The sequence below is a fragment of the Balaenoptera acutorostrata genome, chromosome 13 (genome assembly GCF_949987535.1).
Source record: "Balaenoptera acutorostrata chromosome 13, mBalAcu1.1, whole genome shotgun sequence".
NCBI lineage: Eukaryota > Metazoa > Chordata > Mammalia > Artiodactyla > Balaenopteridae > Balaenoptera > Balaenoptera acutorostrata.
In genome coordinates this window covers 35,270,340-35,296,385 of record NC_080076.1, presented here as the reverse complement: position 1 = coordinate 35,296,385, position 26,046 = coordinate 35,270,340, and the positions used below count along the sequence as shown (strand labels likewise).

The 26,046-nt window shown below is 36.2% G+C and overlaps 1 protein-coding gene across 3 annotated transcripts in view; it reads left to right on the top strand.

Annotated features, from left to right (window-relative positions):
- The window catches only part of PIK3C3 (phosphatidylinositol 3-kinase catalytic subunit type 3), a 160,036-nt gene extending 135,985 nt beyond the window's left edge, over positions 1-24,051 (top strand). Inside the window, exons 22-25 of one of the 3 annotated variants that reach the window (XM_007172783.2) lie at positions 6,254-6,422; positions 12,504-12,594; positions 16,922-17,047; positions 23,687-24,051. In XM_007172783.2, the coding sequence (XP_007172845.2) occupies positions 6,254-6,422; positions 12,504-12,594; positions 16,922-17,047; positions 23,687-23,701 (401 nt within the window). In that variant the 3' untranslated portion in view covers positions 23,702-24,051. Of the gene's footprint in view, positions 1-6,253; positions 6,423-12,503; positions 12,595-16,921; positions 17,048-23,686 lie in introns of those variants that run through there. The other 2 variants (XR_450203.2, XM_057526841.1) reach the window with 2 other exon arrangements.
- Positions 24,052-26,046: the final 1,995 nt, after the last annotated feature.

The window sequence follows — 26,046 nt, the reverse complement described above, 5'->3', positions numbered from 1 at the left end:
GTTTAGGTCTTCTGCCCAGTTTTGGATTGGGTTGTTTATTTTTCTAATATTGAGCTGCATGAGCTGTTTATATATTTTGGATATTAATCCTTTGTCCGTTGATTCATGTGCAAATATTTTCTCCCATTCTGAGGGATGTCTTTTTGTCTTGTTTATGGTTTCCTTTGCTGTGCAAAAGCTTTGAAGTTTCATTAGGTCCCATTTGTTTAGTTTTGTTTCTATTTCCATCACTCTAGGAGGTGGATCAAAAAAGATCTTGCTGTGATTTATGTCAAAGGGTGTTCTTCCTATGTTTTCCTCTAAGAGTTTTATAGTGTCTGGCCTTACATTTAGGTCTCTAATCCATTTTGAGTTTATTTTTGTGTATGGTGTTAGGGAGTGTTCTAATTTCGTTCTTTTGTTTTTTTTTAATTTATTTTATTTATTTATTTTTGGCTGTGTTGGGTCTTCGTTGCTGCGAGCAGGCTTTCTCTAGTTGCGGTGAGAAGGGGCTACTCTTCGTTTCGGTGCGTGGGCTTCTCATTGCAGTGGCTTCTCGTTGAGGAGCACGGGCTCCAGGTGCATGGGCTTCAGTAGTTGCGGCTCACAGGCCCTAGAGCACAGGCTCAGTAGTTGTGGCACACAGGCTTAGTTGCTCCGCGGCATGTGGGATCTTCCCGGACCAGGGCTTGAACCCGTGTCCCCTGCATTGGCAGGCAGATTCTCAACCACTTCGCCACCAGGGAAGCCCCTCTAATTTCATTCTTTTACATGTAGATGTCCAGTTTTCCCAGCACCACTTATTGAAGAGGCTGTCTTGTCTCCATTATATATCCTTGCCTCCTTTGTCATAGATTAGTTGGCCATAGGTACGTGGGTTCATCTCTGGGCTTTCTATCTTGCTCCATTGATCTATCTGTTTTTGTACCAGTACCATATTGTCTTGATTACTGTAGCTTTGTACTATAGTCTGAAGTCAGGGAGTCGGATTCCTCCAGCTCCGATTTTTTCCCACAAGACTGCTTTGGCTATTCGGGGTCTTTTGTGTCTCCATACAAATTTTAAGATGATTTGTTCTAGTTCCGTACAAAATGCCATTGGTAATTTGATAGGGATTGCACTGAATCTGTAGATTGCTTTGGGTAGTATAGTCATTTTCACAATATTGATTCTTCCAATCCAAGAACATGGTATATCTCTCCATCTGTTGGTATCATCTTTAATTTCTTTCATCAGTGTCTTATAGTTATCTGCATACAGGTCTTTTGTCTCCCTAGGTAGGTTTATCCCTAGGTATTTTATTCTCTTTGTTGCAATGGTAAATGAGAGTGTTTCCATAATTTCTCTTTCAGATTTTTCATCATGGCTGTATAGGAATGCAAGAGATTTCTGTTCATTAATCTTGTATCCTGCAACTTTACCAAATTCATTGATTAGCTGTAGTAGTTTCCTGGTGGCATTTTTAGGATTCTCTATGTATAGTATCATGTCATCTGCAAACAATGACAGTTTTACTTCTTCTTTTCCAATTTGTATTCCTTTTATTTCTTTTTCTTCTCTGATTGCCGTGGCTAGGACTTCCAAAACTATGTTGAATAATAGTGGTGAGAGTGGACATCCTTGTCTGGTTCCTGATCTTAGAGGAAATGGTTTCACTTTTTCACCATTGAGAATGATGTTTGCTGTGGGTTTGTCGTATATGGCCTTTATTATGTTGAGGTAGGTTCCCTCTATGCCCACTTTCTGGAGAGTTTTTATGATAAATGGGTGTTGAATTTTGTCCAAAGCTTTTTCTGCATCTATTGAGATGATCATATGGTTTTTATTCTTCAATTTGTGGATATGGTATATCACATTGTTTGATTTACATACATTGAAGAATGCTTGCATCCCTGGATAAATCCCACTTGATCATGGTGTATGATCCTTTTAATGTGTTGTTGGATTCTGTTTGCTAGTATTTTGTTGAGTATTTTTGCATCTATATTCATCAGTGATATTGGTCTGTAATTTTCTTTTTTTGTAGTGTCTTTGTCTGGTTTTGGTATCAGGGTGATGGTGGCCTCATAGAGTGAGTTTGGGAGTGTTCCTTCCTCTGCAGTTTTTTGGAAGAGTTTGAGAAAGATGGGTGTTAGGTCTTCTCTAAATGTTTGATAGAATTCACTTGTGAAGCCATCTGGTCCTGGACTTTTGTTTGTTGGAAGATTTTTAATCACAGTTTCAATTTCATTACTTCTGATTGGTCTGTTCATATTTTCTGTTTCTTCCTGGTTCAGTCTTGGAAGGGTATACCTTTCTAAGAATTTGTCCATTTCTTCCAGGTTGTCCATTTTATTGGCATAGAGTTGCTTGTAGTAGTCTCTTAGGATGCTTTGTATTTCTGCGGTGTCTGTTGTAACTTCTCCTTTTTCATTTCTAATTTTATTGATTTGAGTCCGCTCCCTCTTTTTCTTGATGAGTCTGGCTAATGGTTTATCAATTTTGTTTACCTTCTCAAAGAACCAGCTTTTAGTTTAATTGATCTTTGCTATTGTGTTCTTTGTTTCTATTTCATTTGTTTCTGCTGTGATCTTTATGATTTCTTTCCTTCTGCTAACTTTGGATTTTGTTTGTTCTTCTTTCTCTGGTTCCTTTAGGTGTAAGGTTAGATTGTTTTTTTGAGATTTTTCTTGTTTCTTGAGGTAGGCTTGTATAGCTATAAACTTCCCTCTTAGAACTGCTTTTGCTGCATCCCATAGGTCTTGGATCGTCGTGTTTTCATTGTTATTTGTCTCCAGGTATTTTTTGATTTCCTCTTTGATTTCTTCAATGATCTCTTGGTTATTTAGTAACGTATTGTTTAGCCTCCATGTGTTTGTTTTTTTTATGTTTTTTTCCCTGTAATTCATTTCTAATCTCATAGCGTTGTGGTCAGAAAAGATGCTTGATATGATTTCAATTTCTTACATTTCCCAAGGCTTGATTTGTGACCCAAGATGTGATCTATCCTGGAGAATGTTCCGTGCACACTTGAGAAGAAAGTGTTATCTGCTGTTTTTGGATGGAATGTCCTATAAATATCAATTAAATGTATCTGGTGTATGGTGTCATTTAAAGCTTCTGTTTCCTTATTTATTTTCGTTTTGGGTGATCTGTCCATTGGTGTGAGTGAGGTGTTAAAGTCCCCCACTATTATTGTGCTACTGTCGATTTCCTCTTTTACAGCTGTTAGCAGTTGCCTTATGTATTGAGGTGCTCCTGTGTTGGGTTCATATATATTTATAATTGTTATATCTTCTTCTTGGATTGATCCCTTGATCATTATGTAGTGTCCTTCCTTGTCTTTTGTAACATTCTTTATTTTAAAGTGTATTTTATCTGATATGAGTATTGCTATTCCAGCTTTCTTTTGATTTCCATTTGCATGGAATATCTTTTTCCATCCCCTCACTTTCAGTCTGTATGTGTCCCTAGGTCTGAAGTGGGTCTCTTGTAGACAGCATATAGATGGGTCTTGTTTTTGAATCCATTCAGCAAGCCTGTGTCTTTTGGTTGGAGCATTTAATCCATTCACGTTTAAGGTAATTATCGATATGTATGTTCCTATGACCATTTTCTAATTGTTTTGTGTTTGTTTTTGTAGGTCCTTTTCTCCTCTTGTGTTTCCCACTTAGAGAAGTTCCTTTAGCATTTGTTGTAGAGCTGGTTTGGTGGTGCTGAATTCTCTTGGCTTTTGCTTGTCTGTAAAGCTTTTGATTTCTCCATGGAATCTGAAGGAGATCCTTGCTGGTAGAGTAATCTTGGTTGTAGGTTCTTCCCTTTCATCACTTTAAGTATATCATGCCACTCCCTTCTGGCTTGTAGAGTTTCTGCTGAGAAATCAGCTGTTAACCTCATGGGAGTTCCCTTGTATATTATTTGCCATTTTTCCCTCGCTGCTTTCAATAATTTGTCTTTGTCTTTAATTTTTGCCATTTTGGTTACTATGTGTCTCGGTGTGTTTCTCCTTGGGTTTATCCTGCATGGGACTCTCTGCGCTTCCTGGACTTGCGTGGCTATTTCCCTTCTCATGTTAGGGAAGTTTTCAACTATAATCTCTTCAAATATTTTCTCTGGTCCTTTCTCTCTCTCTTCTCCTTCTAGGACCCTTATAATGTGAATGTTGTTGCTTTTAATGTTGTCCCAGAGGTCTCTTAGGCTGTTTTCATTTCTTTTCATTCTTTTTTCTTTAGTCTGTTCCACAGCAGTGAATTCCACCATTCTGTCTTCCAGGTCACTTATCCGTTCTTCTGCCTCAGTTATTCTGCTATTGATTCCTCCTAGTGTATTTTTCATTTCAGTTATTGTATTGTTCATCTCTGTTTGTTTGTTCTTTAATGCTTCTAGGTCTTTGTTAAACACTTGTTGCATTTTCTCGATCTTTTCCTCCATTCTTTTTCCGAGGTCCTGGATCATCTTCACTATCATTATTCTGAATTCTTTTTCTGGAAGGCTGCATATCTCCACTTCAGTTAGTTGGTTTTCTTGGGTTTTATCTTGTTCCTTCATCTGGTACATAGCTCTCTGCCTTTTCATCTTGTCTGTCTTACTGTGAATGTGGTTTTTGTTCCACCAGCTACAGGATTGTAGTTTTTCTTGCTTCTGCTGTCTGCCCTCTGATGGATGAGGCTACCTAAGAGGCTTGTACAAGTTTCCTGATGGGAGGGACTGGTGGTTGGTAGAGCTGACTGTTGCTCTGGTGGGCAGAGCTCAGTAAAACTTTAATCCGCTTGACTGTTGATGGGTGGGGCTGGGTTTCTTCCCTGTTGGTTGTTTGGCCTGAGGCAACCCAACACTGGAGCCTACCTGGGCTCTTTTGTGGGGCTAATGGCGGACTCTGGGAGGGCTCACACCAAGGAGTACCTCCCAGAACTTCTGCTGCCAGTGTCCTTGTCCCCACGGTGAGCCACAGCCACCTCCCACCTCTGCAGGAAACCCTCCAACACTAGCAGGTAGGTCTGGTTCTGTCTCCCCAGGGTCACTGCTCCTTCCCCTGGGTCCTGATCCACCCACTACTTTGTGTGTGCCCTCCAAGAGTGGGGTCTCTGTTTCCCCCAGTCCTGTCGACATCCTGCAATCAAATCCCACTAGACTTCAAAGTCTGATTCTCTAGGAATTCCTCCTCCTGTTGCCAGACCCCCAGGTTGGGAAGCCTGACGTGGGGCTCAGAACCTTCACTCCAGTGGGTGGACTTCTGTGGTATTAGTGTTCTCCAGTCTGTGAGTCACCCACCCACCAGTTATGGGATTTGATTTTACTTTGATTGCACCCCTCCTACCATCTCACTGTGGCTTCTCCCTTGTCTTTGGATATGGGGTATCTTTTTTGGTGAGTTCCAGTGTCTTCCTGTTGATGATTGTCCAGTAGCTAGTTTTGATTCTGGTGTTCTCGCAAGAGGGAGTCCATTTCTTCATTCAACTATGAGTGCTTAGTATGTGCTGGAAACTATTCTGAGGCTGGGGAAACAGCAATATACAAAATGCATAAGTCCTTGCCTTGGTGGTACTTAGATTGTAGAATCCGGGGGGTTACTTTTAGTGTTATAATGTATGCCTACTTTATACCTACTTGTAAATCAAAAGATGCTTTATGAATTCAATGGTGAATCATTCTCAAAAGTGAATGATCAGTCACATTCTTACATATGTGACCTATGAGTTTAGATGACTGCTCAAGGGTTTGTCTTCATCGGCACTATAGCTGTATTCAGCCCTTGACAGAGGTGAATACTGTGCTTGGTTTCCTAGTCTGCAGCTAATGAGTAACACAGATTAGTTGGAAATGATTCAAATGAAGCTAACAATATAATTTGAAATTTGGGGGATGTTTTTGAAGGTGGGGAGAATAGTGATAAGTTAAAGGAAGGATTCGTCTCAGGAATACTTAAAGAAATGATCTTCCTTTAGCATAAGAAATTTGCTACAAGATACTAATTTCTACTAATACCTTTAAAAGTTGTCCAGGCTTTAGCCATCTTTGGTTCTGGAGATCTAAAAGTAGGATTTAAATTTTAAAATATTACTGTGGGATGATTTTAAGTATAGTTTCATCAGAATGAATGCGAGCTGAAGGGAAATAAAATATGCTCTGAAGGCCACTCCCAAGCCTGGGGATACAGGAGCAAGCAATTTAATAGACTTCATCATGAACTAATATTCTTTATGAAGAGACACTGCTTTACCAATTGTATGACATCTATTTCCCAGTTCCTTAATATAAATTTCTGGAAACAAATGAGTTTCTTATCAACATCCAGGCAAACTCTTCCACATAGACTTTGGATATATTTTGGGTCGGGATCCAAAGCCTCTTCCTCCTCCAATGAAGCTGAATAAAGAAATGGTGGAAGGAATGGGGGGCACACAGAGTGAACAGTACCAAGAGTTCCGAAAACAGTGTTACACAGCTTTTCTCCACCTTCGAAGGTAAGTTGATATGCTTGACGTAGAGAATTTTGGTAAATTCATTTCACAGAGCAAGAAAAATATTTGTTCAAATGTTTACATTCTTTAGCATCACTCTTTTTAGAATGACACAGGCAGCAGTATTTGTTAATGTACATTTGATGACTATTTTGATAAACAGTTTGATTTCAAAGGAAAAAGACAGTTTCTTGCTTTCTCACTAATTATTTGACTGCTAAATCCCACCAAGTGGGAAGCTGGCGTTACACAAGAATGAAGCATTTAGCTCACTTGGAATGATTAGTCAAATAATTTTTAGTTTTCAGCACCTTCATCAGCCTTAGTTTGGAGCATTCTGAAACAATTGAAGAAAAAACGTTACATATGATTTTGTCTCTCTTCAGCATCTCATCAGTCATTCTGCTTAAAAAAAATGTTGATTTTTTTCTCTATCCCTTTTTCTCTAAAGCCACTGTATCTCTGCTTCTTTCATCCACATTTACTTAGGTCTGGACATCATGTATCATCAGGAAAAAGATAAATTAAAAGTCATGTTTGTTAAATTCAGGACATGGCTCTAATGATTAGTCAAAAATGATGGATCATTTTATTCTAACTCCACTTTCAACTTAGCTATGCAAAATGAATATTCTTAGTCCACCAGAAAAATCCCAACTCAGGAGACACCTGTATGCTCTTCCAGGTGAATATGTAACCAGTAGAAGTGAGTTGCCTATGCATGTGGGCCCTGTCTTTTCTGTCTTTGTAACCTCAGTTTATAGACAGTATATGTATGTTGAATAAGAACCTTCAGTATTTGTATGAACAGTTCTGCATCACATCTGGAGTGAGGCCATGTTCCCAGGTGATATTGATATTACTGGTCCCAGGTGAATGGCTGTCCTATATTAGTGAGGTTTCATCTTTGCAGTGGCTCAGTAGGCCTTCACTGTTAACTCAGTCTCGACCGCATGTCACAAACTTTAACGTACATTTTACAAACAGCTGCATTATTATCCTTTGAGTGGTAGAGTGGCTCAGTTTTACTCTCCAGAAATGCTAAAGGAATAATGAGAAGATGGGTGCCTGGTGATGCAGAAGCACTTTCAGAGATGAAAGTTCCACTTTAATACCTAGGATTTTTAATTTAAAATAGTCAGAGCCTACAGAAAGCTAGATGAAACTATGGTGATCTCAGTGAGGAGGCAGACAAGATGATATGCAATTATAACTAGAGAAATGTCCTAGGTACCCTATCTTTTTGAAAGCAGAAAGAAAACAATGTGTCTTATAAACTATCATTGATAATGGATTAGTAGCAATTCAGCAAAATGAGAAAATAGAGGCAGATTATTAGTATAGAGCCAAAAGTTAACTTTCCTCACTACTAAGAAAAATCATAAAGAGATTAATCTACCTCACTTTATGTTAAGTCTTCATGAAAATTGGTTTATTTTTTTTCAAAAATTTCACTGTTAAGATTAGCTAGACCCTAATATTTTGATAAACATTTATTTTTTAATGTTGTATTTTAGAATATGGTTCAGTTAGTAAAAATTTCTCTTAGGACATAAGAATTAACCAGATAGCCAAAAATTTGTTTGGAGTTAAGGATGTTTGACACACTTATTATTAGAGTTTTTAGGTGTGACCAACTGTGTTCTTTTCATGGTTTTTGTTGATTGCTGATCAACAAGAAATCATTGAATAAACTGTGGACCACAAACAGAGCAGTCCCTTTTGAATTAAGTTATGAATGTTAGTTGTACAGATGCCAGAACACACTTTATGGTGTGATTTTCATATAACAAAATACATTGTTATACCAATAATAAATTGGAAAATTTATTTTTTGAATACTCTTATGGCAACTCTTTAGTAATGCTAAAACATTTTAAATATTAAGTGTTAAAGGAAAACATAACTTCTCTTAATCCATGTTTATGCCAAACACCATGATAGACACTGATGACACAAAGAGGGCCTAAACTTTTCAGTAAAAATATTGAAATTTGGAATGCATTTTGCTGTAACAAGCAGAGTTCTTACATTGTCTTAGAGGATGTTTGCCTAGTCACCAAACAGCAGTGAATCTATTGATCACACTACTTTTCATCGTTAATCTCATTGTTTTCCCTTCTAGAAGTAGTACACTTGTTAAATAAATATTTTTATAGGATTCCACTCTTATATTTGTTGCATGCAAAATGGATAGATTGTAGGGGAAACAGACATCTGAAATGCTGTTAAGAACCTCACTTGTTGTAGTTAATGCTTTTTATTCTTAGTATTGAAGGTTTTTACTGAAAAATTTAGACCATCTTTGTATAACCAGCGAGTAGCATGGTGGTTAGCATAAACATGGGTATGAGAAAGAGTACATTTTCCTTGAACTCTGTACTTAACCTACTCCTTTTTAAAAATCTAATTTATATCACATCCATCCTTACATCTTTGTCTAGACTTGGTTTTGCCCACTTTTCCCACTCTATGATTTTTTTAACCTTAACCTTATATTTTCTTTTGATAATGGCTTTAAAGATTTCTGGTAACCTTTCTGTTTTTCTGGATAGCATTTGAATGACTAATATATAATTTCTGTTTTGTGTAACTGGTTCTGTCTTAAATGGAAAATGCAGGTTAATGGCAACAGATGTAAAAGATTAATACAGTTAAGGTAGTGACAGATTATCCACAAAGTAATTGGATGTTTAAGCTTCTTATAGAATATTCCATTTTATATTTATTTACATTGTTTCCCTTTGCCATAATAATAGAAGCATGGGTGGTTATATGTATACCAGCAGATAATGGAGAAAACATTAATATTTGCCTTTTACAAAAGGAACACACATGCTTCCATAAAGGCAGACATTTTAACATAGATCCTGGCTGACCATTAGAATCACCTGGGGTTCTTTGTGGGCTAGGGGGGGACCAAAACAGTTCTGAGCCCCATCAGATTTAATTGGTCTGGGATTTGGCCCAGGCATTGGTATTTTCAAAGAAGCTTCCCAAGTGAGTTTAATGGGCAGCCAGGTATGGGATATACTCTGAAATATCCCTTTCAAAACTGAACCTTGTATTCCTCTCCCTGTGTTACCCTGTGGTAGATTCCTGAGATTCCCTTATGGCAAGGTTGGGAGAAACCCTATATAGTCAACAAAACAGAGTATGAATAATTAAGGGTTCATTGAAAGAATATCATTTTTTCGTAACATAATGTGTAGCAGTTGGTTGTATCCTACTGACACCAGTCCTTACAAGCCTTCTCAGTGGACCCTTTTCTCTATTTCCATTTCCTACATACCACAGAGCTTAGAGAAGGGCCTGGTGCCCTTTATGCTTCCTAATGCCACATTCCAACCATTTCTTTCCTTGCTTTCTTAAAGAAGGAAAGCATAGACACACACCGTGAAATCAGATGAATTACCTACTGCTGACCATCAACTGCCTATTTCTCTGTCATTCTCATTCATTGAAAACTTTATCTTCTTCTTCAGGCCTGCTGCTGTGACTTCAGCATCTGCATGAATGGTCCAGCCATGACCGGACCCCTCAGGGTCATGTCCTCCTCATGTAAAGCCAACCTTGGCCACTCCCTCTCATCAATAGTAAATTTACCCCTCCAAAATCTTGATCCCCCACTTTTCACTTACTAGCCTCCTTTCTTCCTTCAGCCTTCTCCAGTAAGTCTTCCAGTCCTTCTCTGCTATTGAAACTAATTTTATCAAAATAAACAATTACCTATACCAAATCCAGTGGCCACTTTTGCTTCCTAGAAGCTTTGACACAGTTGACCACGTCTTTGTTCCTAAAAACATTTCTTTTATTTGGTGTAACCTACTCCTCTATTTCCTTTTTGCCTTACTGGTCACTCCTGCTTCTTTGCTGATACCTTCCCTCTTCTTCCTGACCTCTATATATTAAACTATCTAGAAGTTCCATATCACTATAAAGAGTTCTGGGTCTTTTTCCCCTAAACTCTCTCCTTAAGCATTTACATCTAGACTTGTGACTTTAAATAGGATCCAAATGCTGATGATTCCAAACTATTACCACCAGCCCTATTATCTCCTCTGAAATATGTCTAACTGCCTACTTGACATCTCTACTAAGAATGTAGTAAGGATCTCAAACTCAATATGTGTCTAAAATGGAACTCTTGATTCCCTGCCCCAAATCCTGTTCTTCTTTCATTCATTTTTTTTTTTTTTAATTTTGATAAATAACCATAGTTCCCCATGTAGGCTAAATCCTTGGTGACATTCAGGTCCTCTGTTCTCCACTTCATTGAAGCCATCTTGAAGCAAGTGATATCCAGTCCATCTCCAAAATATAGCCTGATAATGTCCATATTATTTCTTTTCCACCTGGACATCTGTAAAATAGTTTCCCTTCCTCCATTCTTATTCCCCACAAGATAACCAGTGTGGGCTTTTACAAAATGCATATCTGAGTATGTCACTATACTCTTTAAACTCACTTATTTCAGTAGAGTTAGAATAAAATCATACCTCCCTAAGATGACTTTTCTCCCCACCCCATCAATCTTTGACCCATTTTGCTGTTTTTTCTTTATTTTTAAAAACCTTTCGTCAGTTTATTGTGTGAGTCCCCACCCTCCTCCAGAATGTAGGCTTCATGAGTGTGTAGAGACCTTGTTTGTTCAGTTCACCACTATACCCATAGTGCCTAGAACAGTGCTTAGAGTGAGTACTCAATAAATATGTGTTGGTTGAATGAATAAAATTATTATGTGAGTAGAAACGGAATAATCTGTGACATGCTTTTTATCAGTTCCCACAAGGAAATCAGTAACTTTTAAAACTATAAGTTCAAGCTGTTTAGCTATTATCGTACTTTTTTTTAAAGAGTATAATTGAGTTAGGGCCTAATTTGATTAGAAGATTATATCAAGGTAGAATTTTTTCATTATAGTGCCTGATTTTCATGGGTAATATAAAATTCAAAAATGATGAAATAGGTAATTTGAGGTTCACATGGATAGTCATTTTTGTCTACAAGTTCTATTATCATTACAGTTCAAGTATTAGTTTTTATGTACTTTTTTATATTATGGATAAGTAGATGGCTGGAATAAAGGTTCTGCATAACCTAAAGTCCTGACTTCCATCCCCTAGAGAAGACAATGCAAGGCACTTGTGTTGACACTTCTACCGAGACCAGCTAAAAACCTTCATTGCCTAAAACCAAAGCTTTCTTCACTTACATCCATCCCCAAAGTCAAACCTGGACCTCCTTTTATCACTACAGTGCTGCAGGGCATCTCAGGGCATAACTGTCCAAGGGGAGAGTGTTCTGGAGCAGGAGGTGGGTTGTACCCAGTGTACACTTAATTATACATTTCCCCACATGGCTGTACTTCTGGAAATGAGATTTGGAATAGTAACATTCTTTCTTCTTGTTTGGAGGAAGATGAAAAGTTTGATGATTGATGAGGATAAACCTTTAGTTCCTACAGGGGCCAGCATACTTCAAAGGTGAAATTATTTAGATATCTTGCACATTTTTAGTGTAGAAGAGTACGAGCTATTTTCTCCTCTGTTTAGGGTTGCTTATATCCAGACCAGTCACTATATTTTCGAAGACGGTGGGATTAGTGCCCCTAGAGGATATTTATGAATGATGAGTGAAATCACACTATTTCCCTTTGACTCATTTATCCATGACATACTGAGGTAGTCTTAAGGTAGCAGATTCTTGTCAGCATTGAGCAAAGACAGATCTTCATTGCTTAGTAATGCTAATTAATGGTATAAAGCAGATCCCCCTTAGATCCCTTCTAAAAAGAATATACTTACTAAAGAGTGGAAGAACTGTCATTATTAGATGGTTACTCCAAAAATGTGTTCCCTAGTGGGGGACCTAGAAATGGCATTATATCAAGACCCTAGAATAAGATATGTTTTCAAGGCTTGCTTTTCATTGAGACAGCTGGTGAATAAGCTCACATTCTATTTTCCATAGGAGTAATAGTAATCATTATAAAGCACTACTTCTAGGAGTGCTCTTAATACGAGAAAGAATGGCAAAATTCTAACACATTGCTATTTATTTTTCTTTCCCACTCTCCTTTAGGTATTCTAATCTTATTTTGAATTTGTTTTCCTTGATGGTGGATGCAAACATTCCAGATATTGCTCTTGAACCAGATAAGACTGTGAAAAAGGTAATTTTTATACATCCTCAGATATCATAGTCTACTTCTCATATGTAAAAATATTAGGGTTTTAACAACCCATTTTCCCTTGTCCCAACCCCTAGACTCTTAAGTAACATGAATTAAGAAAGAGACCTTGTGTATATTTTTATTTCGCATTCCAGAATATGACAGCCTCTCAAGTCCTCTGCAACAAGTTTTATCCCCTTGCCTGTTTGTACCCACAGTCACATGAATAGGTCACTACACCAAGAGAGGAAGCTTACTATCACAGCCCTTGCTCTTTGTCCTGAAAGTTTAGCTTCTCTTTAATATTTCTACTGGGATACCTGATTCCTGGTACTCCCAGACTAAGCCTGCTAAGAATCAGAAACAAAATATTGTAATAGTATGTAGAAGCAGAAGCAAACAGCCATTCTTTATCCTTCCCATTCATACCCTTGCTTACAGGGGTTTCTTACTGTGTCAGGAGAATAGAGACCTGCCTTAACTTAACCTGCAAAGAGAAGAATGAAGGAAAGCCATCACGTAGATGAGCAGTTATTCAGAACTATCTTACCCTGAGTTGCAGCAGGAGATGGGAGGAAGGGTAACAGAAGATTTTTATTCAAATTAATTTCTGACTCTCTGATTCATTGAGAGGGATGTATGTAGTATACTTTATTTATCCAAAGATAACATAAAATGATCTTAAATATCAGTGTGGTTATTAATACTGAACTTCAAAGTTAGTGTAGTTTTTTAACTTACAGAAGTATAAAATTACTAAAATTATAACAGTCTCATAGATCGAATTGCCCTGGTGGTTGAAATTAATAATTGGCACCAAAAGCCCTAAGTTCTGATGTAATTGACTCTGAGCATTATTAGAAAGATACCTCTGTGGTTTAAACATTGTCTTGGTCCGTTGGGGCTGCTATATATAACAAAATACAAGAGACTGCATGGCTTGTAAATAACAGAAATTTATTTCTCTTGCTTCTGGAGGCTAGAAGTACTAGATCAGGGTGCCAGAATGGTCAAGTTAAGGCCCTTTTTGGGTCGCAAACTGGTTGTATCTTCATAGGGTGGAAGGCACTAGGAAGCTCTGTGGGATCTCTTTTATAAGAGCACTAATCCCATTCATGAGGGTTCCACCCTCATGACCTAAACACCTCCCAAAAGGTCCACCTCCTAATACTATCACATTGGGCATTAGTATTTCAACATGGATTTGGGGGATACAAAAATATTTACATCATTGCAAACATGAATGAAGCTAATTTGTTTTACCTAATTTTATGAGTCTTTGGCAAGCCATGAGAGGGATTTTAATGTAAATATTTTATTGCTTAACCATTTAAGGAAATTATATTCTTATTAGGATTTCATTTATTATTATCCAGGAAGCACTGTTTCAGCACCCTCCACCCCCAAACTAGGCAATGGACTACTTATCACACTAGGTTTTGGCCTGGGTTATTTTTTGTCAATTTAAGCTCATCCATCAAGAAACATAATTGGTTGATGAAAGTTTTCTTAGCTAAAGTTGATGACTGCACCAGATTTCAAATGTTGCTTTTTTTTTTTTTTGCATTGCTGTTTTTGCTATTTATTTTAAACCCATTTATCTCTGTCATATGTTCACTCTTGCCTGACTTCACTTGTGTTCAGAAGTCATTTATGAAAGTTCTAACAGTATTTGTCAAACAGGGTCTCCCAGTTTCTTCTGCCAGTTAACTTATATAGTTCTTGTCCTTATTAGATCTTTTGTTTCAACTTTTGCTTCTCTTTTAGAGAATCATGATTTTGCTGTTTAATTTGTTACCAGCTGTCTTTATGGCATCATCTTTTAACACATGAAGCAATTCATTTTATGGGGAAGAAAAGCATGTGCCTTAGTCATTTTTCTTTACACTATTTATTCCCTAGCTGTTTATTCTAGTTTCAATTAAGTGAACCTTGAACAAAAAGTATTTTACCGTATTTTTCCCCAAAAAGGTATGCCATAAAGATTTACTTGCTTTCTACTGTTTTATCAGGAATGTGAAGTAACCAGTTGCAACATAAACTTGACTTTAAAGTCATAATAATATTGGAAAGTGATGCTGCAATAAACTAAAATTTATGTTTCGTATTGGTTGGCTTTTTTAAGAAGTAGAAATAGGTTTTTATACTTTGTGAAATAACATTTGCTGGCATTACTTTGAAGTCTTACTACCTAGAAATTTTTTTGCATTGACCTCATGAATGAAAGCCAGCTAAAAGAAACAGAGTAGCACATTTGAGGCTGAAGTCTTCAGAGAAGTACAGATTATTCAAATTATTTAATCATAACAAAGTTCAACAATATTTTCCTTTTTTCTTAACATATTTTAGTACATATATATCAATTTCTTTTTATTTTTTTTTAAACTGTCTACTCGCTTTATGGTGCTTCACAGATAATTGCGTTTCTTACAGATTTTGAAGGTTATAGCAACTCTGTGTTGAGCAAGTCTGTTGGTGCCATTTTTCCAACAACATTTGCTCACTTTGTGTCTCTGCATCACATTTTGGAAATTCTCACAATATTTTAAACAAAGGGTATCTTATCTACCTTTGAAAGATAGTGCAGAGGCTGAGATTTACAAGTTTGTATCCTTTTGCTTAAAGGCACTCTCCAGATTGTTTTGAGTGCAGCCTTACTAATGAGGTGTGGAAGGAGAGGGTTTGGAGCTGGTAGGGATAGCCAAGAAGTCAGGGGAGAAATTCTGGAAAGGTGAAAGTCACAGAGGTGACTTAGGGGACAATAACAAGTAGCCTAACATAAGTCAGTATATATGAAGACAAATCAACCATTTATATGCTGTTAACCTTCTTTGTTATAAAAGAGAATGTCTTCATACTTGGCAAATAACATTTTCTTTATATGCTAAATACATAGCTTCTGTTTGTAATTTAAGTACTTATGTAAGTATGCAAGTTTTGATAAATTGGGTTAAAGTTTTATTTTGATTCTCCTGCCCTACAGTTTTTTGACGTTCTTAAAAAATAGTTCCGAAATTGTCAGACATGACCTCTCTAAGTAGAAATCAAGGAATATAATGGATTAAACTCTTTAACTGGGATCCAGAAATGGGAGAGAGAGTTGATTGAAGGTATACTTTTAGATCTTCCTCCGCCAAATTGTCCTTCACTTACTATATTAACCTCTCTTTTACCTCCTCTGTCCTGAGGCTGCAGGGCTGTCAGATCAGCTGGTACACTTCCAGTGCAGTGAAGGGAAGAGAGCACTGAGCAGGGCCATGGGTTGTCGTACTGTCTGCCCTTTCTTCTTCCTGGTTTTATAGTAGTTAAACTCTATACTTAAAAGGAAATATTAAATGTGGACCACTTTTTATCCACTTGGAAATCCCATTTTCTCCTAGCCTGCCTTTTCAGAAATATATATGGGTCATTTATAAGAGGAGAAAGGAGTTAGTACAATGGTTAGTGCAGTAGCGTGCAGTTGTCCGGAAGTGCAAGCCACTTATCATCAGTTAAAGGTCCCTGGATTGGCTTCATAAATTCTGTGTCTCGGTTTCTGCATCTTATAGATGGAGATATTATCTACCTCAGAGCCATCTGAGAGTTGAGTGAGATACTGCATGTAAAGTACTTTGCACAGTGTTTAGCACAAAGTAGTCATTCAGTAACATTGGCTTTTGTGTTTTAGGGAACTATTCTGATATATATCTCTACTAAGTTTTCTAGTACTTATTGCTATTGAGAATCAACTCAATAGGCCAGTTGAAGTAGTTCTTTGCAGAAGTACAGGGAACTTCTATAGGAAAGGGGACATTTTAGAAGATCTAGTTTAGTTTATTCTGCCAGCAGTTGACATAGTTCCTGTTCTTGTATAGGCAGAGAAGGTGAGGGAGAATAGTAATATAAGCTTGCTTACCTTGCTATATCCATTTCATAAAGTGAAGGAGATTGTTAATAATTATTATGTCACAATTTAAATCTTATAATTCTAGCCTTGAAATGCAAATACTAAAGCACACCTTTGAGTTAAAAGAACAATTTTTGTCTGTTTTTAAATTTGCAGGGTCTAACAGAATTATATTTTCTATTCACTTTGTTAATTTTTTTCTGCAGAAATATTCACAACCAACAAAGATAGGGTGATATAAAGAGCATATAGCAAAAAGTAAAGTTCCACATTCAAGAGAATAGTATTCAGAACTGCTTACCCTGCTTTACTCCTTATCCTTATGAATCATTTCTTTGGCATAGAAATAGTTCATTGTAATAATATCTATATCTGTTTGTTCTTGTCTTTTTGAAATGTGTGTTTTTCTTTATTCAAAAGCTAATAACTGTGACCTTGTAGGTTCAGGATAAATTTCGTCTAGACCTGTCCGATGAAGAGGCAGTGCACTACATGCAGAGTCTGATTGATGAAAGTGTCCATGCTCTGTTTGCCGCGGTGGTAGAGCAGATTCACAAGTTCGCCCAGGTAACTAAGTTCTCTGAGGGCAGTGTGTTCATCTCAGCTTCTCCGTGTACTACCCTAGAATCCTCACAGAACCATACCTTTCCCTGCCAATGACATCTTTTCTTTTTTTTTTTTGTCAAGCCTTCTTGACATCTCACCAACCTTCCGATGTGAACGTGTTTGATGCACTAGTAACATGAACTAAAACATCCCACTGAAATGTTCTTAGTAACTAAATTGTGGAGTGTCAGCATAGGTTTATCTGTCCTTTGTAGTCAGTGGTGACTATAAACCCTTCTTGAGAATAATCTTGGGTCTAGCAGAGGCCTTGACAAGTGAGACTTGGACACTTGTTGGGTTTTGGTAAACGGTGAAGTGCTAGGAAAGGAGGTTAGAAACTGAGAAAAGCAATGCGTAGCACATACAGGTCTATCTGTAGACTTTTGGTTAGCAGACTCTTTCCTATAAATGTTTGAGGGAAGACTTTTTGATGATAAACCTCAGATTTAAAAACTGTTTTAGTTTTGAACTGCATAATGAGGTTGATGCTGGAAGTGATCAGCAAACAGAAAAATTAGGCCGCTTTCCTCTGCCACATCCTCTCACGCCTCTCCTTGTAAACTCCTTCCTGACTTTACACATTCAGTTAATAATAATTTTACAAATAACCCGAGCCCAAAGCTTGTCTGTTTTAACTTCTCCCTCACTCAGTATACAGAATGTCACCAAGCCTTGTGAGTTTCTTTAAGCATTTTTTTAATCATCGTTTTCTGTCATTTTCCCATTATGGACATTTTAACCCAGTTGTTTTTCACTTTATGATACCTTGGGTAACTAAAATCCTTCATAACTGTTCTCTCTGTTTTAGTTTTTTTTTTTCTCTCAGCATTCTTTATTCTGCTAAATATTTCAATTAGGTATATCTTCACAAAATACTGTTTTACACTGGGTTTTTTTTTTTGTTTTTTGTTTTTTAATTTAAATGTGAAAAGTGTTTCCCTAGTGCCTAAAAGTGACATCCCATCTCTAGGAACTCAAGGCCTTCCAGACTGTTGTGTTCTAAACTTCTTTCTAAGCTATTCCCCTAATACTCTCTTTCTCTCAATATTTTTATTCTCTTCCATTTCTCTGGCTACTTTGCTGCTCTATTTCTTCAGCCCAGAATATCCGTCTTCTTAATAATGAATCACCTTTACAGGTGATTACTCCTGCTTGCTAAAATCCAATCTGTCCTTCCAAGATCTATACTTAATGCCACTCTGATTCATCTTCCTCTGAATATTAATTTGTACTTTTATTATGAGTTGCACTTATATTTTGTTTTCTATTATAGATATTTGGATACTTACCTTATAACTCCTAAAATGCAAACTTCTTAAAGGATGGGATGTGTATCAGTGACCCAGAAACACAGTGCCTTTAAACACTTAAGAAATATCTAATGAGCATAAGGGATTTTTCTTCCTGTAAATGTTAGCTGATACTCTTTCTTTCTCTGAACAAAACATGTTTCTTCTCTCTGAACACCAGTCTGAGTCATATTTTATTATAAGTGCCAACTCAAGGTTTGCTTCACCTGTCATTAATCATAATCACTTCTCAAGAGAGTAAACTGTGACTCAGATGGTAAGTAAGTGACTTGTCAGAGCCACTGAGCTAGCTAATGGCAGATCTGGATCAGCATATAGCACAGCAGACTATTTTAGAGCTGTAAGGGAAAAAGGCCCAGAGAGATATAATGACTTAGCCAACTTCATGTTTCTAACAAGGGACAGAATCAAGGCTTGAACCCAGATCTTTTGACCCCCCCATATCCAACCAATGATAATCTAGATTACTTTGTAGCTTACTGAACTCGGGTCTTTTTTATCAGAATCCCATATTCTTTTTTATTTTCTACTGAGGTATAGTTGATTTACAATGTTATATAAGTTTCAGGTGTACAACATAGTGATTAACAAGACTCCCATATTCTTTATCCCAAGAAGTTAACCTGAAATACTCATGCTTTTAGGTTTCTTTAAATATGTCATCTGTGCTCATACTATTGTACAACTAAAACAATATCAACATAAGAGTAACATAAGAATATTAAATTTAATTGGAACTCGCTTAGGCATTGAAGGGTACCAGAGATACTAAATGAGGTCTTAATTTCACGTAAGTCTTTTCAAATTATAAAATTATAGATGCATACTTGTTTCTTAACTAATCTCTGAGGAAGTTTATTTTCCCTTTGAAATTCACATTCCTAAATATACATTTTCTAAATATTGATACTAATAAATCACATGCACACTCAAATCTTGATGATCAACATCTGTTTTTTGTCACTCAAAGCATTTATTATAAGGATGCATTTTGCTAATTGAGTTATGCTAATTTTAGTGCATTCCTGTTAATCACTATGGATTATAGAACCCAGTTTTTAAAAAATGGAGGTAGACAGATACATGTTAACAAAAGTTCTTTCTACATAAAAGAAGTATTCTTAAAAATGACTAAAAAATTGCCAGATACAACTATTATGTTGAAATGCTGAAAAGGCTTATTTTATTCCATCACGCCATTTGCTAGGAAGGGTAGAGATTAAACATTGCAATATTTGTTGCCTAGCAACACCCACCTATTAGTGGTAGAAATTTTCCACTGAAAAACACTTTTATTTGGGTCATTGTCTTTGAAATTGCATCATCAGAACTCTTCTTCCCAGCAGAAAGGTGGAGGTCACTTAGTTTGGATCACTTCCTGCTCTAAAACTATGCCTTTCAATGGAAATCTCTCGCATTGCAGCCCATTTCTTTCCAGTTTCTGCTTTTTCCTGTCTGTCTTCACTGATTGATGGTAGAAGTCTGGAGAAAGGGGATGTGATTTTCATTAATCTTAATACATATTAAATCTAATTAAATGAATCTTTATAGATTAGGGTTAGAAATATATTTTTTTGCACACTAAATGTTAAAAAGTAAGAACAGATTGCATTCAGAAATTTTACCTAAGTCCCAGCTCAGGATACTAAGAACAAAGATCACTGCCATCCATCTGGCAAGGACCCTTCCTTAGCCCCTGGATGTTCAAGGAGGAAGAGCACAGGTCCGGGTGGAGGGTCACATGAATGTGCAGTCCCATCTGTGCACCTTTAACTTAAGAGAAGCCAGCTATAGACACACACTCTTACACTTGAGGGGGTTAAAAAAAATAACAGTGAAAGGAGGAAAACAGTGTGTTCCTTACGCCTGACATTTCCCATGTGTCTAGTAAATGTGTCAGGGACTCCCTCCGAAGTGTTTCAGATCCCACGTTCCTCCCATAACATAACTTATTACAATGCTGAATGTCATTCCAATATTGAGGGTTCTCATTATTTTTGTACAACATGGCCTCTCAGTACAAGCCATCTGCCCCATCTGTTGTTCAAACAAAGAAATAGGTTTTTTGCATCAGTGCTGAGGGGAAAGCTTCCTATTTTGGACTCTTTGAGAAATGACTCTGGTATGTTGCCTTCTGAAGGGCTTTTCTTGAGTAATTTTGTTTATTTATATTCCGTTTTACCTTTATGTACTGATCTTAGTTCTTAAACCCAGTGTAGGATGTTTCCACTATAACTGTTCTACTCTCATCTACTTTAAGAAGGCATGGATGCAAAAGATGCCCTAAGGAGAAGAGACTAGAGCATCATTTCTGATTTTACATTATATGGACCTTATTTTACCATTAGGAATAAAGAACAGCAATGTAAAATATTTCATTGATCAAAACATAAAGTATTGAATTCTGTGACCAAATAGAAATTTTTCCGTTCTAAAACAAAGTGTTTTTTAATTTAGTAAATATTTTTCTAAACAGTCAGATGATTCCCATACACGTGGCTTAAATAAATAACACCAGTATATCATACAAACTATTTTGTATCATTTTGTGTCCCACATCTAGCCCTAATATATTTGAGTTATCCTATAAGGAATAAGAAGAACAACAACAAAGAAACCATAATAGTAGCAATAATAACAGCCTACTGAACATTTAAATGTGCCAGGAATTATGTAAACTTTTTTCTCTTCAATACTTCCTTTAATCCTCACACCTGTGGAGTAAGTGTATCACTAGGCTTGTTTACAGATGAGAAAGCTGAGGCTTAGATAGGTTAAATAACTTGTCCAAGGTCTCAAGGTTAATAGGTGAAAAAGTCCAGATTCAAACTCAAACCCTGGATTGTAGAAATAGACAGTAGTTTCTAAATAATGTTTTTCTCAGTTTACATCTATGTCTTAATTTATTAGATATGAATAGATTATGTGGTGAGTGGTGAGTTTTAAAAATAGACTTGTAAATTTAAAAAATGATCTTTTAATTTTCTCTCTGTAATCTTTCATCTGAGCATCAAAAGAAAAAAAAAAAAAAAAAAAACCAGCCATGCAGACAGCCAATAGTGTATGACATAAAAAGGAGTTATTGGGAACAGTTAATCCCTGATAAATATGATAAATATGGGATATCACTTATCTTGTACGTTGGCCAAAACCCAGTCTTGAATTTTATCAACTCACATGTGCTCTCTTGTTGCACTGCAGTCAGTACTGCTGCATAACTACGTTAAAACCTATGATGTTATATACTGTAATATAAGCGCTTGCTATATTACAAATGTTTTAAGGTTTTAAGATTAGTTATCATAATAGCAGCACTCAGCAGAATGCTCCATAACTTTCAGCTAAAATTCCCTACAGTTTATTCTTCATCAGTACAAATTTAATTTCCTTATCTTTTCTAAGGAAAGTTTTCAGACACTTGAATGCACTCCATGTTAAGATTTGCCTGTTTGGTTCATTATCAGCTTTAGTAACTTTATTTGTAATACTAACTATTGTTTTCCCTCCCCTCTGTTATATCGAACTTTTATGTAAATTCTTCAAATGTGAAGGGAGTGGAATATTTTGGAACTGGCTCTACTACATAGTGTTACTAATATTTTCCCCCATAGGTACAGACACTTTGAAATATTTATGAAATCTGTTAGAGACCATCTGTTTAGTAGCAGCATTTTTCTCGCTTACAAACATACGTATACACAGGTGTGGATACATAGGTGTGGTTTTTCATTGTTTCCAGGGTATTTAGACTTCCTAGCATGTCAGTGAGGAACTTTCACAGTTTGCCTTTAATCTGCATTTTCAACTTTCATCTTCTACCAGCCTTCTAAAAGAACCTTCTTTGTAGTCCTGATGAGCTACCCTGTGACACTTCCTATACCCAATATCTACTTCCCCAAGTAGTACACCGTTTTCTTTGCCTGGAATGAGTTCCCCACCCATTTGTCTAACTTTCAGGTGTGTGCAAGGGAGGGGTTGGGGGTAAGGGTAAATAACTGTTTCTTTATATAAGCATTTTGTCTTAAAGTAACTTGGGGTCTCCCACAGAAGCTGAACTGTTCCTGGTACATAGTAGGCACCAAATAAATGTATGTGATTTTATGTAAGTGCCAAGGACCATTTGAGACGTTTATTTTCTCTGATACTACCTTTAAGAAAATACTTAAATAGCTTCTTAAATTATAAATTACATTCCTTTTATTAGCATTAAAAATAAATCTTACCATATTCTTTCTAGAATTGCCACTTTAAATTATATAGATTAAAGTCAGTCAGCATGTTTCATATTTGTACGCATATACACTCATGTGCACATACATACACAAACCCATTTGTCAGCACGGTTCTTTTTCCTTCCCGTTTTCTTTCAGAGTAATAATGAGGTGAAGTTCATAGAAACAAAGTTTTGTGACACATAAAAAGCATTCTTAATTCCTCCAAGATAAGCCAGCATATATTTGACTGAATCAGAGGGCACATGAGGTGTGGATGACTCACCCAAACAAAATGCCCAGAGTTGTTCTTACTGAGAGAGTGGGTGATTGTACATGTTAAAGACAACAACCTTTAACTGTTGCACATTACTTTGAGATAATTGGGAGGGTGCCTAGCACAAAATAGGTGCTAAAAATGTTGATATCTTTTATTTTAACTTGATATTTTAATATTGAGCACTATTAATGTATTGGCCCCAAAACAACTCTTGACTGGGCCTTTCTTATGCTTTCAGGACTGCTTCCTTTGATTTTTTTTTTTCCAGACCATTTCTGTACTCTGTATTGTGCATTGGCTGTACTCTGTGGAATAAATTACATGTTTTCACAGTCTCTAAAAATGTCACACCAAGAACTAAGCCCATTACTCAAAATAGTAATCATCTATCACTGCAGAATTCAGTGGAATTTTTGCCTTCCTAGTGCTAGATTTGTCTGCCATGTAATAATGAGATCATCTTGAGCTTACAGTTAGCAAACATTCCCTCCCCCAAATATTTGCTCATATAAACTGATTCTTAAGCTAAGTCTTAGGAATCCTGTACATTGTAGTTAATTGAAATCCTCTTCATGGCATGTAGTAAAGTAATAATTTCACCTTTTTTTTTAAATAGAAGACTTTTTTAAAAAAAATTAAGGACTGGAATTACCTGCGGGTGTTTTGGGGTTTTTTTTTTTTCCTATTAAAGAATTATATGTCTCTTTCTAAGCAGTTTTTAGAACTATAAACTTGTTTCTCTTTCTTTGTGAACAGTGAAGCTAATTATTTTCTGTTTCTTTTTTTTTAATTTTTGTAGTACTGGAGAAAATGAAATTGGTTTGGCCCATCAAGATGCTTGTCTCTGTAAGAAAACTACTTTAGAAACAACATGTGTATAATGAAGACTTCAGGCTAACGAGAAAGGAAGAAAATATTTAGTTTTCAAGATACCATATATCCTAAATGTTATAGGCATCCTAAATGCCTGAATTCTGTTTCCTTGGTTGTTGTTGCTTAAATATGGTCCCGAAGGGTTTGTTCTGAAATATTGTATATATTTATTTTCAAATGTACACATTGTTAATAAGCTAAGAAGTAAGAATTTTATTCCAGAACCACGTACATATTATGAGAGCTCTGAAGGAATTTCATGTTGAAATAGTAAAACATTTTAGTCTTCAAGTTTGAAAGTCCATTTTTTTCTTCATCTCTTTACATCAGATGAGCAGTTATATGAATCTGGATTGTCTTAGTTTTGGTTGGTTGTTTGTCTCTCCCTCCCTTGTTCCCTTTCTCTCTTCTTCCTTCTCCTCTCCCCCTACATTTTTTATTTTTTAATTTTTTGGCCTAATCTATAACACTTAAAGTTTTACACGTTATGGCCTATTCATTTATACGTTGAGAATTGTATGTATTTCAAATAAGATAGTAATTTTTTCTTACAAATACTGTTTTTTGTTTTTTTAATTTTTTGTGGTTCATATTTCTCTTAGGCTTTAAGTACATAAAGCAGGTTATAAAAATGTAGCTATCTGAATAATTGACCAAAAGATAATATGGCAGCAGCTTTTCATATTGAGCCTAAAATATTTTTACGTGTAAGCATAAATTGTCTTTCTACGATAAATTTTTTTTGTAATGAAAACTTAGTTTTCAAGAGCTTTTAAAAATAGCTCCCCTAGACCTGTTAATGTAATATATCCTTTCTGATTAAAGCAAAATAATTTTTGGTCTTGTAAGACTAGAAGTCCTACTAATCCATCTCGCTTTTTTGCCTCATGGAACTTTAGGGAAAAAGAACAAACACAAACTAGAAGAGCAACACAGTAATAATCTTCGCAAATTAATGTGTTGCAAAGTCATGTGATTTTGTTTTGGAAGATAAATAATATCTCATTCTTTTGGTGCTGAATAAATATTTAACATCAAATGACAGAAAAGATTAAGAAGGTTAAATTTAGGCAGAGTTTCAGAGAATGTCATTAATTATAATGTTTGTCACCAAATTCATATCTGTGAGTTTGCCTTGTTGGAGTGGGGTTCCCAACTTGAAAGCAAGCATATATTTAAGAGATATCCTAGAAGCATATGGAATGTGGCTTGTATAAAACATACATGCAGATTAGAAAAATGGTAAAGATGAAAAGGCCTTTGCAAATTATCATAAGAGAATAATGACTAACCTAATTGGCAGGCTTCATCCTCGCTCTTGCTTTTTCTTTGCTTCACATATTTCCATCATTTTTTGTTGCCTAGAAGTTTGTAACCAATCTGCATTCTTATTCTTTTAGTCCTATTTCTATTGGTACCAAAAAGTCCTCAAAATGGCACTGCTGAAAGTGACCACTCCAACTTTCTGAACTCTTTTAATTCTTTATTTGTAGCTTTTTAATTGACACTTAGTGGGTAGTTTTGTTATAGTTACAGAGGTTGGCAAACATTTTCTGTAAAGGGCCAAGATAGTAAGTATCTTCAGCTTTGGAAAGCATATGATCTTGGTCACAACAACTGAACTCTGCTTTATGAGTAAAACAGTCATAGACAACATGTAAACAAATGAGAAGGCCAGATTTGACCCTCAGGCCATAATCTGCTGACCCCTGTTTGAATTAACTATAGGGCAAACTGTATCATCTTAATTATCTTTATAAAATCCATAACATTTTGCATAGATAGTAATGTATATTTATATTATATGCTCTATATTTTTTGGACTAGTATGAAATTGTATAATGGCAAACACTGACAACTAGTAAGGAGGGTTGATCATGAGTAACCTTGTAGTCCATGCAAACTTGGTACGGATTATGAGGGAGATAGAGCTTTCTAGGAAGGAAGACAGGTATTGACTGAAGATGGATAGCGGCTTTGGTTTTGCAGAAAGTATTTTGGCTCTGGGTGGTGAGCCTACATCAGAAAGAAAAATGATTCATCAGTTTCAATTTCTATTGCTCACAGCAACCTCTGTGCTCCTACTATTTTCCCCAAATGCCATTGTTTTTATAATGTAGTCTGTATTTTCCTTTATTATCATTGCCATTCAGATTCTTTGGCAAGTTTTACAGTGTTTCAAGCACAACGCTTGCTTTGAGTTTGAAGAAAGTGTTTGTGAGGACACAGTGCTTTAATTAAAAATTACAAGTGTACTATAGTATTCAGAGTGAGATTTCTGAGTTA